This window comes from Pan paniscus, chromosome 11, assembly GCF_029289425.2.
Source record: "Pan paniscus chromosome 11, NHGRI_mPanPan1-v2.0_pri, whole genome shotgun sequence".
Lineage (NCBI taxonomy): Eukaryota > Metazoa > Chordata > Mammalia > Primates > Hominidae > Pan > Pan paniscus.
In genome coordinates this window covers 35,247,782-35,264,771 of record NC_073260.2, presented here as the reverse complement: position 1 = coordinate 35,264,771, position 16,990 = coordinate 35,247,782, and the positions used below count along the sequence as shown (strand labels likewise).

The window sequence follows — 16,990 nt, the reverse complement described above, 5'->3', positions numbered from 1 at the left end:
TCCTTTTTACTTTCAAACATCACATACATGTAAAGGCCTGCATTTTACCTTCATGAATATAAATTAACCATAGAGTAAATGAATTTTTTTCTGTGAGAAGAGTAGAACAGAATTTTTCTGTGATATGTGGAAGCTCTAACAAGGTGATGAGTTTGTAGTTAGTTACATTTGGCTTAGAACTGTTAATTTTGTTCAGTAGTATTGGATCATTTATTCTGCAGAATTGAATTCTTTGCTATTTGTGACACTGAGGTCAAGGAAGGAAAATAGATTTTGAAAAAAATGAGAATGGTGGAACAATCAGCTAAAGCCATTGTTTCACACCATATCAGGAAAGTAACATCTTTTAAACAAATATTTCTGCATTCCACATTTTTAATTAATTTGAAGTTAAAATTATTGTTTTAAGTACTGTCAAGTATATCTTCAGGCAAGAATACTCAAGGTAGTATTTATATTTTATAAGTTTTGTTTTTTTTTTCCTCAGACCTCATGATTTCTAGTGACAAGGTACTTTGTGAATTTGTATTAACTTGAAATTTCACTGCAACTGAATTAGCTTTCAAAAGAAATGACTAAGCAGCCAGAACTGGGATAGAATTACAAAGTTTTCAAGAAAGTGCGTTTTAAACAACTAAGTTCAAAACTATTTTTCTTACACTAAAAGTAGGGAACATTATTATTATTTTTAACATTTGAAAATGAGGTTAATAAATAGATAACTACATTTTTGAAATTGTATGTAATTGTTATAATTAATCATTTTTCGTGGTGAGTAGTTGGTTTGATTTTTTTTTCTTTTTAGTTAGCAAGAGGGATTATTTTTAAGGAAACCTAGCTGTTAAATATTTCTAATGTAAATAGTTGTTACAGATTTTAGTCATTTAGAGTTGTTCACCTTCAATGACCAGATCTAAATTTGAATTAATTGGTGCCTCAGAAACTTGAAAGCCGTCAAAATTATTCCTGTAACCAGTAGCATCTTATATTGTTTATAACGTATGTGAGTTTATTTAAGGTAAGAATCTGAAGTTTGAATGTATTTCTCAAATACCAGAAAAATGACAGTCATTTCTTACATGTTTCTGTTTTTGTAAGGTATCGCCAACTAAAACAGCAGTGGGAGATGAAAACTGAAGAGGCAGATTTATTACAAACCAAGCTCCAGCAAAGCTCATATCACAAGCAACAAGAAGAATTAGATGCCCTTAAAAAAACCATTGGTAAGATGAAAACAGTCCATGCTTAACCTCTGGTTTTATTCATATCCATTACCTTACTTTAGGTATCTTCTCTACCTGTGCTATGTTTAAGATATATATGATAAAGTTTATTTAGGGAAAATCCAAGTATGGGATTTCTAGGTCTTAGGGTATGGTCATTTTCATCTTTATTGTATATCGTCAAAGGTCTGTTCGTTTTTACCAATACTCATTTCCACCAGTAGCATATGAAAGTTTTCATTTCTCCAAGTTCTTTTTTCTCCAGACTTTTAAAATTTTCCAAATCTGTTGGTTGTGAAAAGATAGCATGCATTAGCATTTAATTTGCATTTCCCTAATTGCTGATGAAATTTGGGATCTTTTTTTTGTATGTTCATTGGACCTTTGGGTTTATACTTGTGTGAATTTTCTGTTTATTTCTTTTGCCCATGGGTTGCTCATGGTTTTTTTCCCACTGTTCTCATTCTTAAGAGTCCTAATTTCCTGTAGGTTATGTGCATTGCAGATATCCTTTTACCATCTTTTTTGGCTATGTACTGGTCTTTTAATTTTGTGTTCATAGTATTTTTGTTTTACAAAAGTTTTTAATATTTAGTGTAATTCACTTTATAGCCATTTCCCTAATTTTAAGATAGCTTGTATGTTTTCCTTAGAATTTAATTGTACATGGTAGTTTAAATTTTTGTCATTCATTAGGACAATATCCACACATGTGCTTCTCCACTAATATTTTAATAGTATTTTCTGCAATGAAAAGTAGTGTAAGAAATTGTGCGGTAATGACTTCCAAGGTTATGTTTGCACCTGGGTCCTAACACTCACAATATACATCAGTTGTTACAGCAACACGTGTTCATTCAGTATTGCTCTTTTATTTATTTTTTATTTTTTTGAGACGGAGTCTCTCTCTGTCCCCAGGCTGGAGTGCAGTGGCGCAATCTCAGCTCACTGCAACCTCCACCTCCTGGGTTCAAGTGCCTTCCTCAGCCTCCCGAGTAGCTGGGACTACAGGCGTGCATCACCACACCCAGCTAATTTTTGTATTTTTAGTAGAGATGAGGTTTTACCATGTTGGTCAGGATGGTCTTGATCTCTTGACCTCATGATCTGCCTGCCTTGGCTTCCCAAAGTGCTGGGATTACACAGGCATGAACTACCACGCCTGACCTTATTTTTTTCTTTCACAGATTTGGGGATGTTTTTCCTTTGCTGTATCCTAGGCATACTGTCATATTATTTGTTGACTTTAATGAGAAGTTCCCTGAATATGTATAAAATAGGCAAAGAACATAAAGTAAGCTTGTTTATGAAATTACACACTTTCTAGCAACTATAGAAAAAATACCATAGTTATACTGTTCTGGTTTTAGGAAGCATACAATTGCATTAAAAATACGATCTGTGATTTTTTTTTTTAAATAGGTTGCTTCAATACCTTTGTAAAAGGATAGTTGTAGGTAAAGTTCAATTTCATAGCAAAAGAAATTATTTTGTTACAGATCTTTAGATAATTCAAGTATGGCTTTTAGGTAGGATCTGTGTTTCATTATACCATTTCTAGAATATCATTGGGATAGTTAATTTTCTTAAATTGTACCCTGTAATTTTCCAAACCATTTCTTCTATTAAAAGTTGAATTTGTAAACCTTTACCATTGTTAACTTAGCCACATTTGCTTACTTTGTGATGCAGAGGAAAGTGAGGAGACTTTGAAAAACACTAAAGAAATCCAAAGAAAAGCAGAAGAAAAATATGAAGTATTGGAAAATAAAATGAAAAATGCAGAAGCTGAAAGAGAACGAGAACTGAAAGATGCTCAGAAAAAACTGGATTGTGCCAAAACAAAGGCAGATGCATCTAGCAAGAAGACGAAAGAAAAACAACAGGTAATAACTTCTTTTTGAAATTGAACCAACCTTTTAAAGTCAACATAGAGCTGAAGGTGGTAGAGCATCATTGGTTGACCTTATTCATCAGAATTGATCTCAGAATCTAAAAGGGAGCAGTGTTCTTTGGAAACAAATTATGCTTCTTATAAAAGTCAAAGGAGTATCCAGGATGAGCATCTCAAATCCAAAATACGAATTAGAAACTTTTTGAGTGTTGATCTGAGGCTCAAAGGAAATGTTCATTGGAGCAGATTGGATTTGGGATACTCCGTTACTCTGTATATTACTCTGTATAATGCAAATATTCCAAAATCCAAAAAAAAAAATCTGAAGTCTGAAAGACTTCTGGTCCTACATACTTTGGATACGGGATATTTAATCTGTATTTTTCTCTGAAAACCCTGCAATCGAGTGTTTCATAGTTGTGAGTAGGGGATGCTAATTTTAAGGAAAGGGCAAAGTTGACGGTTGGTAAATGCTTCCTTCAAGAGCGGATGGCCTTTCTTCAGGAGTGGATTATTTGATATTCTGGATGTCATATCAGAGATTCAGCAAGTTGACATTTTTATTTGATAAGCACCTAAATGAATGTGCACTGTGAGAGCATAATGGAAGACAAAGCATGTTATATTTACAAGGTGTCATTCAGTTGTAAACTGATGATACTTTATTATATCTTTTAGCTAATGCCAAAGCTGGAATCTGAACCTAGGTTTTTGTCTCCAAAGGCTATGCTGTTAATCACTTTTATGCGATTTCACCTAAATATATTTCCCTTGCATTTTTTTTTTTAGCCCACTCTAAGATTCTTGTCATTAAATAGCTGTAAAAAGTATTTTCTAATGCAGGGGTCCCCAACCCCCAGGCCACAGACCAGTAACAGAGGAGGTGTGTGACAGGCAAATGAGGATTACTGCCTGAGTTCCACCTTGTGTCAGATCAGCTGTGGCATTAGATTCTCAGAGGAGTGCAGACCCTTTTCTGAACTGTGCATGCAAGGGATCTAGGTTGCATATTCCTTATGAGAATCTAATGTGTGATGATCTGAGATGGGGTGGTTTTATCCTGAAACCATACTCTCTCCCTGCGCCTGCCATATGGAAAAATCATCTTCCACAAATCTGGTCCTCGGTGCCAAAAAGGTTGGGGACTGCTCTTCTAATGAACTGAAGGCTATAGTGGGAAAGAAGAATATTGAGAAACTTTTTACACATTGAAAATTTTGTTTTTAAAAAAGCTTTACTTCCAGTAATTCATCTGTTATGTAGAATGTTATATTGTTTTCCCTATAGGAATAAAGGATAAAGAAAATAATTTATGCAGAGTTCTTTGAACCTATAAAAATTACACATACTTTTTTTTTTTGATATAGGAAAATAAACTTCCTTTTTCTGGGGAAGCAGCTTAACCTGTACTTTCGGTAGCTGAGTGGTAGCAAAGCTGTGGGTCTTACTTGCATGAGATTATTATTTATTTAATTGTTCTGTACATATTTGTTTTTCAGTAGTTAATAACCTATATGAATACCTGAATACTGTATTTTTTACAGGAAGTTGAAGCTATCACTCTGGAACTGGAAGAGCTCAAGAGAGAGCATACATCTTACAAACAACAGCTTGAAGCTGTAAATGAAGCTATCAAATCCTATGAAAGTCAGATTGAAGTAATGGCAGCTGAGGTGGCTAAAAATAAGGTAGGATTTATTTATCAAATTGGAGAAATTGAAAATGCGAATCTTTTTATGAAACATTAGCTTAAGATGTTTGACTTTAGTGTTCTCAGTCTTTTCACTCGTCATGATGAGAGAATGAGGCACAAATAGCTTTTACTCATCTAGAATTGCCAGTTTTGGGATCACATAGGTCAGTCAGCTTCTAGCAGTCCCTCTTCTTTCTCACTTAGTTGATTCCATCTACATTATATCTAACAAAAACGCTCTCATTTGCAGCATGAGCATTGTACCCCCACCCCTTTTACCAGGGATGATCCAAGTTTTCTTCTGTGTATAAATTGATTAGTCCTTTTAATGGTGATATAAAATATAGAGGGTTAGGTGATCATCTCTCTGCCTGTAATCACATTGCCATCTTGCCCAGGGATCTGTCAGATAATTGTTTAGTAAATTAAAATTATTTACATGTTACCTCACCACATATTTTCTTTAATTTTTTTGTTTTAGGAGTCAGTAAATAAAGCTCAAGAAGAGGTGACCAAGCAAAAAGAGGTGATAACAGCCCAAGACACTGTAATTAAAGCTAAATATGCAGAAGTGGCAAAACACAAGGAGCAAAACAATGATTCTCAGCTTAAAATTAAGGAATTAGACCACAACATCAGCAAACATAAACGGGAGGCTGAAGATGGTGCTGCAAAGGTATTCGTTTGTGTGCATTTTTTATACTAAATCAAATTTTTGTTACTGAGCTCTTGAAAAATTTTAGAAAACTGCTTGATAGAGAACTCTATAAATATAAATGGCAAAATTACAACCTGACGTAAATTTGAGCTTGCAGCTTTAACTGCTTTTCAACAATGCTAATTTTCAACAAATTGCACAAATGTTTTATTTTTAGATTTAACTTTAGATATTTTTTCCCATCTACAAGATGTATTTACCAAATGTTTAGTGGTCTCCCATGGAAATAACTTTTCACCTCCATTACTGATGTGCTAGTAATAATGATATATATTCTCTACCTTATTTCAAATTGAATTAAACAACTCACAGAACTATATATACAGGTAATCTAAAAAAAGGACTGAATTGGCTTCCACATGTCTTTATGAGTGTTACTACTGTCAGTATTTGCAACTTTATAAAAAATCTGATGTTTTGCCAAGCAGCTATGTTTTTGAGGTTATCCCAGTTTCTTTCTTTCATGTGTCATAGCACCTTTACTTCAGTGCTTTAAAGATAACACGTGCTTTTGCAGAAATTCATTGCTTGGTTAAGAAGCTGCATTCACATGGTATTAATAATTCATCTAGCATGTTTTCTTATGAGTGAGTGTAACAGTTTGGCACCTTTTTAATGTCCGGGATATTTTTTTTTAGCATCCTAAAAATACATGAACTTTAACTTCAGAAAGATCAAGAACATACAAAACAAGCTCCCTCTCTTCTGAAAGAACCGTGGAACTTGATTTAAACAACATTTTTTATGGCTACATTATAATCTACCACTTTATTACTATTGATTTCTCATTAGCTTAGTGATAGTGTACTGACTGAAATATTACCAGTGGCAATGTTACTGCTAATAGTTTTTTGGTAATTGAAAATGCTAGTACTGGTGATTGCTAGGAGATTTTATTTACAAGAGTAAAAGGAGGGACTTGCAAGTGGGTCTGCTAAGAAGTCAATCAAAGATTTATACATACCTACCAGTATCAGATACTGTGCCAGGCACTGACAATGTAAGGATGAGCAACACATACAGAATGCTTTCAAAGAGTTTACAGGTCAAAAGGAAGATACACTAGAAATGATAATTGTACTTTGGGGCCTACAGGTGAGACCATATCCATGGAATTAATACAAGTCAACAAATTAACAAGGATTGGATTCTGCCAGTGAGAATGAATCATAATTCTAGTAGAAGAAAGTCTTCTTTAGGCACTATAATTTGAACTGTATAATCAGTTGTATTACATGAAAAATTATTATACAGTGCCTTTTTCAATATACTGTGCCTTTTTCTCAAAAGGTGGGGAGCAGGATAGAGTCAATGTTTAGGGCAGTTTCTTAGAATATATTTCTGAGAGAAAAATTATTAGGTCTCAGTCAGCATTAGGCTTCCATGATTTTTACCAAATCTATGACTTAAGTATTAAAAGAGTTTTAGCTTCTCATAAGTTGTGTTTTGAAGCAATAGATTGAATTTGGTAAATTCTGAAGGAGTTCTACCTGACTTACATTTCATTCTAATGGAGGTGCTTTGCGTATACTTCGTAAAAATTTCTCTGTGAGTTGGCTCTTCTAATGCCAAAGTAATAGGAGGATCTTTTGCTATACAATGTCTTGTTTCTGTAGTCTGTGCTCCAGGTAAAAATATTCATCTTTATTCTTGTCAGTAATGAAACTCATTTTTAAAAATGAGTCGCCTAGGCACAGTGGCTCACGCCTGTAATCCCAGCACTTTGGGAGGCCGAGGTTGGCAGATCACCTGAGGTCGGGAGTTCCAGATCAGCCTGACCAACATGGAGAGACCCCGTCTCTACTAAAAATACAAAATTAGCTGGGCATGGTGGTGCATACCTGTGATCCCAGTTACTCAGGAGGCTGAGGCAGCAGAATCACTTGAACCTGGGAGGTGTAAGTTGCGGTCAGCCAAGATCGCGCCATTGCACTCCAGCTTGGGCAACAAGAGTGAAACTCCATCTCAAAAAAAAAAAAAAAAAAAATTAGTCAGTCATTGAAGGTTTTTTCCTCTTCAGTATTTGATTCAAAAGTATTAAATAGTTAAGAAACTGGCTTATACATATTGGTTTGTAAACATTCATAGATCTCAAACATTCATAGATCTCCCATCTATTTTTATATGTGGCTAGGTATCCAAAATGTTGAAAGATTATGACTGGATTAATGCAGAGAGACACCTCTTTGGCCAACCCAATAGTGCCTATGATTTCAAAACTAACAACCCTAAAGAAGCTGGTCAGAGACTTCAGAAGTTGCAAGAAATGAAGGAGAAACTAGGAAGAAATGTCAATATGAGAGCTATGAATGTATTGACAGAAGCTGAAGAGCGAGTAAGTCAATTTCTTATGAATATCTGGCCGCATTAGAACATGACTAGCATTGATAGCTCTGTATGATCTCTGATGCAATTATTAGAGTTAACCTTTTGCAGATGTCCTTGATGCTTTTCTTTCTGCTTTCCTTCTCTTTTCGTCATTTTTTTCTTATTACTCTTATGCGTCATTAGTTGTTTTTACATTCTATTACAACTGGAATGACTTTTTCACTGGCGTTTGTTCTTTGTCAAACATAATTCCTCACATTTCTATCATTTCTTTCACTTGCATTGAAAAGCCTTGAATAGGATATGCTTCTGTCATCCTCTTGACTCTACTGTATACTGAAACTATATAAGTAATGACTAAAGCCATTATACACATAAATACTGTTTCACTAATCTGTAAATTCTGCAGCCTCTTCTCAGTTTTAATGCTCTCAATTACTCAATAATGTTATTCTCCCCTAACCTGACAAAACTTTGAGTCTGGGAAGGGAGTTTACTGTCATCTAGTGATGAACTTGGGAGGACCTATCACTAGAAAAACCCAGTGGGGGAAGCATTCCCTAATCTTAAGATAGCCATAAGAAATGGCTATCTTAGTAATTTTATATTAATGCCCCATACCTTCCTGAATGCTGCAAAATTCTGTTTGAATTTGCAAATCAGAGTAAAATTCATGAGAAATCTGCGACACTGATAATAGCACAGTTACTTTGAAGAAATTTTACCATAATTTTTTTTAACTGTTTTTGGCATGAATATGCACAGAGTCTATATTATATTAGATACCAAACAGATGAATCATGCAGGTATTGTGATCTCTCTAGAAAATGCTCCTGCTGGTTTTCATTTCTACATTAAAGCTTTGCAATATGTGATATATTTGTAGAAGGAAAACTTTGGTCTGAATTTGATCTGTATAACATGAAACTTGTTCACTTTTACTCGTTTACTTCTATTAGATGAGACCTGAGTCTAATGTTTTTTTCAAAAGAATTTATCAACTCCCATCTCTTTACCAGAGGAGAAGCCTATATTGTTGATCAGCAGATGGCCTTTTTTTTTTCTTGGGTTTTGTATCTATCTACATAAGCAATTACATGGATTTTCATGAAAAAATAAGATGAAAATGTAGAGAGAAGGTTGGGGGAGCGTGGCTGTAAAGAAGAGGGACAGCAAGGAAAACAGCAGGACTGGCTAGAATTGTTAAAGGTGAATGTGAAGCCTCCTTGAAATGTAGGGCTTTGAGGAGAAATGAATTAGGAAGAGTTTTAGGAAGTCCCACTGCTGTTCATGGTATGATTATCCCTCTACAGCCTTGCTTGAAGGAAGACTACTCTAAAGTGGTGATATTTGAGCTGAAATTTCAGGCAACCGTTATGTCAGAGAAAGAGCATTCCAGGAAGGGAGAATAGTGCAGGGGCCATAAGACAATAGTGAGTTTATTACGTTCAAAGGAGCTGTAAAAGACCATATGGCCAGAACCTGGGGAGGAGTTTAATGCCATAAAGTCAAGGGATAAATAAGGTCCAATTCCCTTTATCTTGATGCATACAGGGCTTAAAACCTGGTTGATTGGTGCAGCAAGCCATCATGGCACATGTATACCTATGTAACAAACCTGCACATTCTGCACATGTATCCCAGAACTTAAAATTTAAAAAAAGTAAGGTCCAATTTATGTGGTTCCTATATATCATGGTGAAGGATCAAAATTTTGTTCATGTCACTCCTAAGGCTGACCTTAAGAGGAGAGCTTTCAGGGCTCCTTTTACTTAAGTTTATATGTAACACTTTTTTTTTTTTTTTTTTTGCCTTGGCTGCTAAGGAGATAAGGGAATATTAGTGGAGTCAAAATATTTTAAGGACTTTGTCTTATAAATTCTTAGTTCTAGTAATTTAGTTATATACATATGGATGATTGATTTTATTCCTAATTTTGTTAAGAGTGTGTATATGAGTGTGTATATACACACACATCATACAGTATATGTATAGTATATGAGTATATATAATTCTTAGTGCATTATATCTTTTTGGTAAATAGCAATGTATGTATTGTATATAAAAATAATGAAACCTGTTTATTTCTGACCAAATTCCAGAATATAGAAGAGATTTTATATTTTCCCAGTTAACCATGTTTTTTATCTCATAGTACAATGACTTGATGAAGAAGAAGAGAATTGTAGAAAACGACAAATCCAAAATTCTTACAACTATAGAAGACCTTGACCAGAAGAAAAACCAAGCCCTAAATATTGCATGGCAAAAGGTACTTTTTATGTTTGTTTTATATGAGGTTGCAAGGATGAAAAAATATCATCAGTGGATTTATACTCTATAAGAAATTTGAAATGGCTGATCTATGTTTGAATGAGGCACATATTCACACCTTAATTAAAACCTCTGACTTTTAAATGCATTTTTTCTTTTTGAACTTGACTACTACCAGATCCTGGCATTCTTGTACTTCTGTAAGAATTGGATAGTAAACAAGCCAAGTTTAGTATTCTCTTTTACAGGATGCTTATTCAACAAAATCCCAATTCCATTTTGTTTTATGACAACTTTGGCGGATCTTAGGCTTCTTTACTGTTACTTCTACTTCCCTGACTTCATGTATCTGTCTCCTATAGGATAATTCCTTAGCCTCTCATGTGGAAGTTTTTCCATTTTTACTATAGCGGAAGATTCTTACTTCAGAGATTCCAAACATAGAGTTACTGTGCTGTTTGGTAGTTTAGCAAACCTGTGCCTTCTGGGTTTTAATGGGGCACCTTGTCTCTTTTTCTCTTTGTAATTCTGTAGGAACTCTATCTTCAGTAATGCAGCACAATTATCCCTTTTAGTCACCTTGTTTTTTTCTTCTCTAAGACTTATTTTCAGTGCTCCATTCCCTGTACTATTTTTCTCTTAAAAATGGAAGCAAAAGGCTGACCCTATTAATTAGTGTGCAGCATGTCGATTTATCACTGGATCTGAGAGGTTTTTTTTTTTTTTTCTTTTTTCCCACCAGGGTTCCTGGACTTAGTACAAATCAGAATCTATTGTCTAAACATATCCTGCTCTTCCCAAATTTCCAAGTTCTTCCAAAGCCAGTAACATTTATTCAGTGCTTATTATATGCCAGTCACTATTCTCAAATTAATTTTCTCATCTAATCTTCACAATAATCTAACAAAGTAGGTACTGTTATCAGCATTATATTCTTCCTTCTGGCTTCAGGCTTACTTGATTGACAAAGTGACAAAGCCAGAGTATTCTAGGCTTTTTTTGTTTTTGGTTTGTTTTCTTCATAGCCTCATTGGACTTGCAGAATTCTCTTTTATTTCATCTTTATATCGATCTATGAATATAACTCATTTTCTGTGTAGCATAGGGCTGTATTCTTCTCTGTCCATTCTCTTTTGGAGGAAGTTTCACACTGGGTCTCTGGTTCAAGTTTAGTAGCATTCCTCTCTCTTGGTCCTGAGCTGCCTGTCCCACACTTGGCCTAGAACCTGCTTCCACTCTGTAGGATATTATTCAGCAGCCATGTACTTGCTTTTAAAATGTGTGTTACTTAGTAAATCTATATTTAGGATCACTGCTTGTGTCTATGAGATTTTCTTGTTACTATAAGTATTCATTAAAAAGTATATTTACATTTGAATATTGTATACCTGCATTGGAATTTGGAGATTTCTCTAGAGAACTTGGCTGTCAAGTCCTTTGTGTGTGTGTGTGTGTTATGCTTTCAAGTTTGACTGCCAAACTAAGAATGTTAGTCATGTCTTTGAAGACAGATGGCCAAATTCCCAACTCTTCAATCAAGTGCGTATGAACAAAAATTACCCTATTACAAGCTAGGATTTTGGCCCTAAATCTCTGTCTCCTTCTATGGCAAGACAGGGGCAGGCCAAACAGCTTTCTTTTCTCTTGGGATGTAATCCTGTTTCTGGCCCTCAACAGCTTAACCTCTTCGACTAGGAGATGAGGCATGTAGAAAAGAACGCTTTAACAGATCTGGTCCTTTGATTTCATGCCCCTTTTTCTCCTGGGCCTCACATTGATCTACTTAGGCCTTTGGACAACAGGAAAAAGAAAAGCTTTAGAGGAGAACATTTTATTCCAAAAATACTTTTGTTTTTTTGTTTGTTTGCTTCTCTATTTTGTGTTTTTTTTCCTCATGTGATACAATTGTGTGTATCTTGAGGATCCCTGCAGTGTGTTCTACAGAAGTGTCAAAACTTTGGACTAGAGTTAGAGGTGTGCCTTCTAGTTCCCCTGGAAATTAGAGCAGGATTCAGTAATTCATTTTTGTAAAGGGCCATATAGTAAATATTTTTTGCTTGGGAGCCCATCCAGTCTCTGTTGCAACTACCTGATTTTGTCGTATCACTAGCACCGATAGACGCTTTGTAAATGAATGAGCATATCCAGATTTTTCACATGGGCCATAGTTTGTCAGCCCCTGAGTTAGAGTAATAGACAAAGTAGACCTGCTGTGTTGCATATACATATATCAACAATTGATTCTTCTTGGAAAGCATCCTGATGTTTTAACTTTTTTATTTTTTAAATCCAGGTGAACAAGGACTTTGGGTCTATTTTTTCTACTCTTCTGCCTGGTGCTAATGCTATGCTTGCACCACCAGAGGGTCAAACTGTTTTGGATGGTCTGGAGTTCAAGGTTGCCTTAGGAAATACCTGGAAAGAAAACCTAACTGAACTTAGTGGTGGTCAGAGGTGAGGAATCACTTTGCTGTGTTATAAATATTATAATTTTCATTCCTCTTACTTTACTATAATACCTGGAAAGAAAACCTAACTGAACTTAATGGTGGTCAGAGGTGAGGAATCACTTTGCTATGTTATAAATATTATAATTTTCATTCCTCTTACTTTATTATAATTCATCTCCTTACCTTAAAATTGTATTTGTATTTTAACTACCTTTGCATGTAGAATTTAAGGAGCCTAATATATAAGACTAAACAATTTGGTTAAAACATTTGATTAAAATAGGTGACAAAGGAGGAATAAGCAAATAGAAAATTAGACAAAACATGTTTTTAAAAAATCTATTTTCAAATATTAGAAAATGAATAGTCCAGGACAAGATGAAACAGAAATGCTGAGCCCTATGTTCACCCTGGCTTTCTCTCTAGAGGCAGTTTTTGGACTTCAGTTGCCTAAACAGAGGTCAGTAGTATCACTAAGTTAAAAAGACAGATTAGAATTTTGCAAAGCCCTAGAGTGCTGCACCTTGGCATTAGGTCTCTACTGTCCCTGAAGTGAAGCCTAATGTAGACACATCCTAAGAAACTGAACAAATTTTTTGAAGGAACCAAACTGTTACTTGTTTATCAGAACAAAGGCCTGTGTTCTTTAAAGAAGGTTAAAAAAAATTGAGATACTAAACAATATAACCACAATGTCCAGCATGTAATCAAAATTAAAGAGAAAAATTAGTGAGTAGAAACAGACTCTGAAATGACAGATGATGCAAGTAGGAGACAAGTTAATCCAAGAAAACATGAACATAATGAGAGAAATAGAAGCTACTAAAAAGAATTAAGTGAACTTTCTAGAGATTAAAAAAAAGTTTACTGCATGAGATTAATAGCAGATGAGATACTGTAAAAGAAAAATGAGTAAATTTGAAGACATAGCAATAGAACAGAATCTATTCAAGCTACATTGAGAAATAAAAAACTGGAGAAAAAAAACAACAACCAGCTTTAGTGTCCTAAGGGAAGCTGTCTAATGGGCAAGTAATTGGAGTTCCAAAAGGAGAGGAATACTTGAAGAAATTATGGCACCATGTTTTCCAGATTTGATGAATTCTGTAAACCCACAGACTTGAGTTCTATCAACCTCAGGCAGGATAAACAGAAACACATACAAAATAACAAAGCAAAAGATACATAAGACTGCTGAAAACAAAACCAGTGATAGGAGAAGAATCCTAAAAGCAGCTAGAGGAAAAGAGAGAGACATTATGTGCTAGTGAACAAAAATAAAAATGACTTTAGACTTCTTGTTAAACACTATGTAAGCCAGAAGTCTGGAACATCCGTAAAGTGCTGAAAGTATATGTCAACTTAGAATTGTATATCTAACAAATATTCTTCAAATTGAAGGCAATATGAATACTTTTCAGACAAAAACAGCAGAACCATACTACAGGTTAAAGGAAGTTCTCAGGCAAAAGGAAAATGATACCAGATGGAACCTTGGATCTACATAAAGGAAGGAAGAGTGTTGGAAACTAACAAACATGGATTTGGAGTTCAGGGAAGTTTCTCCTGACCTTACACAGTGATTCAGAAAATCAGCATAGTGATAGAAACCTAAAAGGTCATATGTCCTTACGCCTTACCTACCAATAGCCAATTAATTAAAACCTCCTGAAAGAAGGTTATGAATATTCACATAATTGAAATTCGTGATTCATTTAGTAATTGGTTTTTTTCTCCTGCATGGTATATAATCCATAGGCCTTGAATTATTGTTCTCTGTCCTGTAATACCATCATGTAACCCTTTTTTATGTACTTAGAAAATATTGACACCTGTTAATGTTCCTTATGACCCCCTTTATCATTTTTATGAGTAGAAATATATTTTATTTATATTTTTATAAAATTTGTAAATAAGAATCAAAAATACAGCTCCTGCTGCCTGTTCATAAAAATTGGATTCCACAGTTTAGTTCCCAATATCTTTAGCTATATTTGCCGAAGCCCTAGAAAATGTTTTGAGGAAAATAGAAAATGTATGCTTCTCTTCTTACTGGGACCTATAAATTATTTCCGTAATTAAGATGCTATAAAGTTATTTTTAGATATACCACTATCCAACATGGCAGTTAAACCCTTCAGCACAGCAGAATTTTTTTTTTAAGATTAAGTTTTAAAACTCAATACTTGAGGCACTCATCACAGAGAAAGACAAAGAAACATAATTTTAGGTTGGCTGAATGAGTTTAGCTCCCTTTTATAGAGGTGATTAACAGTCTCACTGTGATTTGGTTTTGATGATACTGTTTTATTCTTTTTTTTTTTTTTTTTTTGGCTAGCAATTTTTCTCTACTTGTGCACACATTTTTTTCCCTACTTACATATTTCTTAATAAATAGCCCTATTTATTAGAATGCAGCAAGCCTTCGGCCAGGTATGGTGGCTCATGCCTGTAATCCCAGCACTTTGGGAGGCCAAGGCGGGTGGATCACTACTTGAGGTCACGAGTTCAAGATCAGCCTGGCCAACATGGTGAAATCCTGTCTCAACTAAAACTACAAAAATTAGCTGGGTGTGGTGGCATGCACCTGTAATCTCAGCTACTAGGGAGGCTGTGGCAGTAGAATTGCTTGAACCTGGGAAGTAGAGGTTGCAGTGAACCGAGATTGTGCTACTGCACTTCATCCGGGGTGACAGAGCAAGACTCTCAAAAACCACAAAAGAATGCAGCAAGCATTGAGTTGCCTATTCTAGTACTGTATGCCAGGATGTACTTGAAGTTACAGAATAAGTATATTACAAATGCTACTCTAATTTTTAGTCTAATGTTAAGTAATTATACATATTTTATATTAAAATAAGGCTTTTTATGAATTATATATTTGTAAGGAAAAAATATAATAATAATTATGATTCTTCATACCAGATTAGAATGAGCTGCAGTAAGCTAAAAGAGAACTGAAAATAGTGCTGTGGAACCTGAGATTAGGTGTAACTATGAATTTTACATAAGATTGTTTGAACTTTTGACAGTGATGTACTTAGAGTAATGGACCATAGTCTATACAACTTATTCACAAATGGTACCAAAAAATATATAGATTGTGTGTGTGTCTGTCTGTGTGTATATGCATGTTTATGTAAGTGTGTACATTATGAAAGTTTGAAAAATGACATCTAACTCAGTTACTGTTACCAAGATCATAGTTATTGTCTTAAATAATGACCATAGCTCTTACCTGCTACCTAGGCTCTAATGAGCCAACTGGGGAAGGGAAACAAAAAGAAATTTTAAAACTAACATGATCTTAAGAATAGGTGCCAAACGTAATATGGGAGTATTAAAATTGTCTATGAAAATAGCATGCTTCCAAAAAGAGGAGAAATGGAAAGCTAAAATAAAAGAAATATTTTAATACAACAAAAGTGTTAAAGTTTGAAACTCAAGATTCTTTTTTTTATATGACTACCTTTCAGATAAATCTGCTCTATTCACAATAATAGGATCACATATTTGCTTCAGTGTTTTGATAAGTGATAAAATCAAATTTTTATGGCTTTTCTTCTGACCTTTTCTTAGGTCTTTAGTGGCCTTGTCATTAATACTGTCCATGCTTCTCTTCAAACCTGCTCCAATTTATATCCTTGATGAGGTAGATGCAGCCTTGGATCTTTCTCATACCCAAAACATTGGACAGATGCTGCGTACTCATTTCACACATTCTCAGGTAAGAACCAGGAAAAAAAGTCTCAGTAACAGTTTAATTAGACTATTTTTCTAAAACCATTCTTTAGTAGTAGTCAATGTTAATAAGATATTTAGGGTTGATAAATACTAAAGCATTTGTATATCTATTTAAATAGACTTATGTTTAAATAGGTATAGAAGGAAAAAAGTTTCACTCTCCTTTTTAAGAAAGAGCTAGGCATTAAAAATGTTGGTTGTAGCATGAGGGAGATTCCAATTTAGTCATAATACAGAATTGATTTAGGGTTAATATAATTGTTTTCTCTAGTTAACTACCATAAAGATGTACAATCAAAACAAAACTGTCTCAGGGATATTTAACTCAGGTATCAGAAAATCATGTGACACTTGATGGGGAAATTTAATTTCTCATGGCTAAAAAGTAGAACAAAGCCTCTTGAAGCTAAGAACAGTTTGTTTTTAATGCACTATTGCTGTAGGAGCTGGGTCTGCCAAATATGCTTGCATAAATTATGCATTGTACAACTCTGGGGACTCCACTCATAGTTACCATGGATTGTGTATTTATTATAGCAGTGTTTTGGCAAATACCATTGAATGGGGCGGCGGGGCAGTGCCTAATTATTCAGAAGTTCTGTTTGGGCTAGTGATGTGCTATAGGAACTTGAAACCTTCTTTGATATTAAAATGTCACAAGAAAAA

General features: G+C 34.5%; 1 protein-coding gene across 11 annotated transcripts in view; it reads left to right on the top strand.

Moving 5' to 3' along the window:
* SMC2 (structural maintenance of chromosomes 2) overlaps window positions 1–16,990 on the top strand; it is a 48,163-nt gene that overhangs the window by 28,903 nt on the left and 2,270 nt on the right. For all 11 annotated transcript variants that reach the window (XM_055117776.2, XM_055117777.2, XM_055117775.2 and 8 more), the window contains 8 exons: window positions 1,099–1,223; window positions 2,916–3,109; window positions 4,662–4,805; window positions 5,292–5,486; window positions 7,663–7,863; window positions 10,012–10,128; window positions 12,424–12,584; window positions 16,160–16,307. In XM_055117776.2, coding sequence (XP_054973751.1) covers window positions 1,099–1,223; window positions 2,916–3,109; window positions 4,662–4,805; window positions 5,292–5,486; window positions 7,663–7,863; window positions 10,012–10,128; window positions 12,424–12,584; window positions 16,160–16,307 — 1,285 coding nt within the window. The remainder of the gene's footprint in view (window positions 1–1,098; window positions 1,224–2,915; window positions 3,110–4,661; window positions 4,806–5,291; window positions 5,487–7,662; window positions 7,864–10,011; window positions 10,129–12,423; window positions 12,585–16,159; window positions 16,308–16,990) is intronic.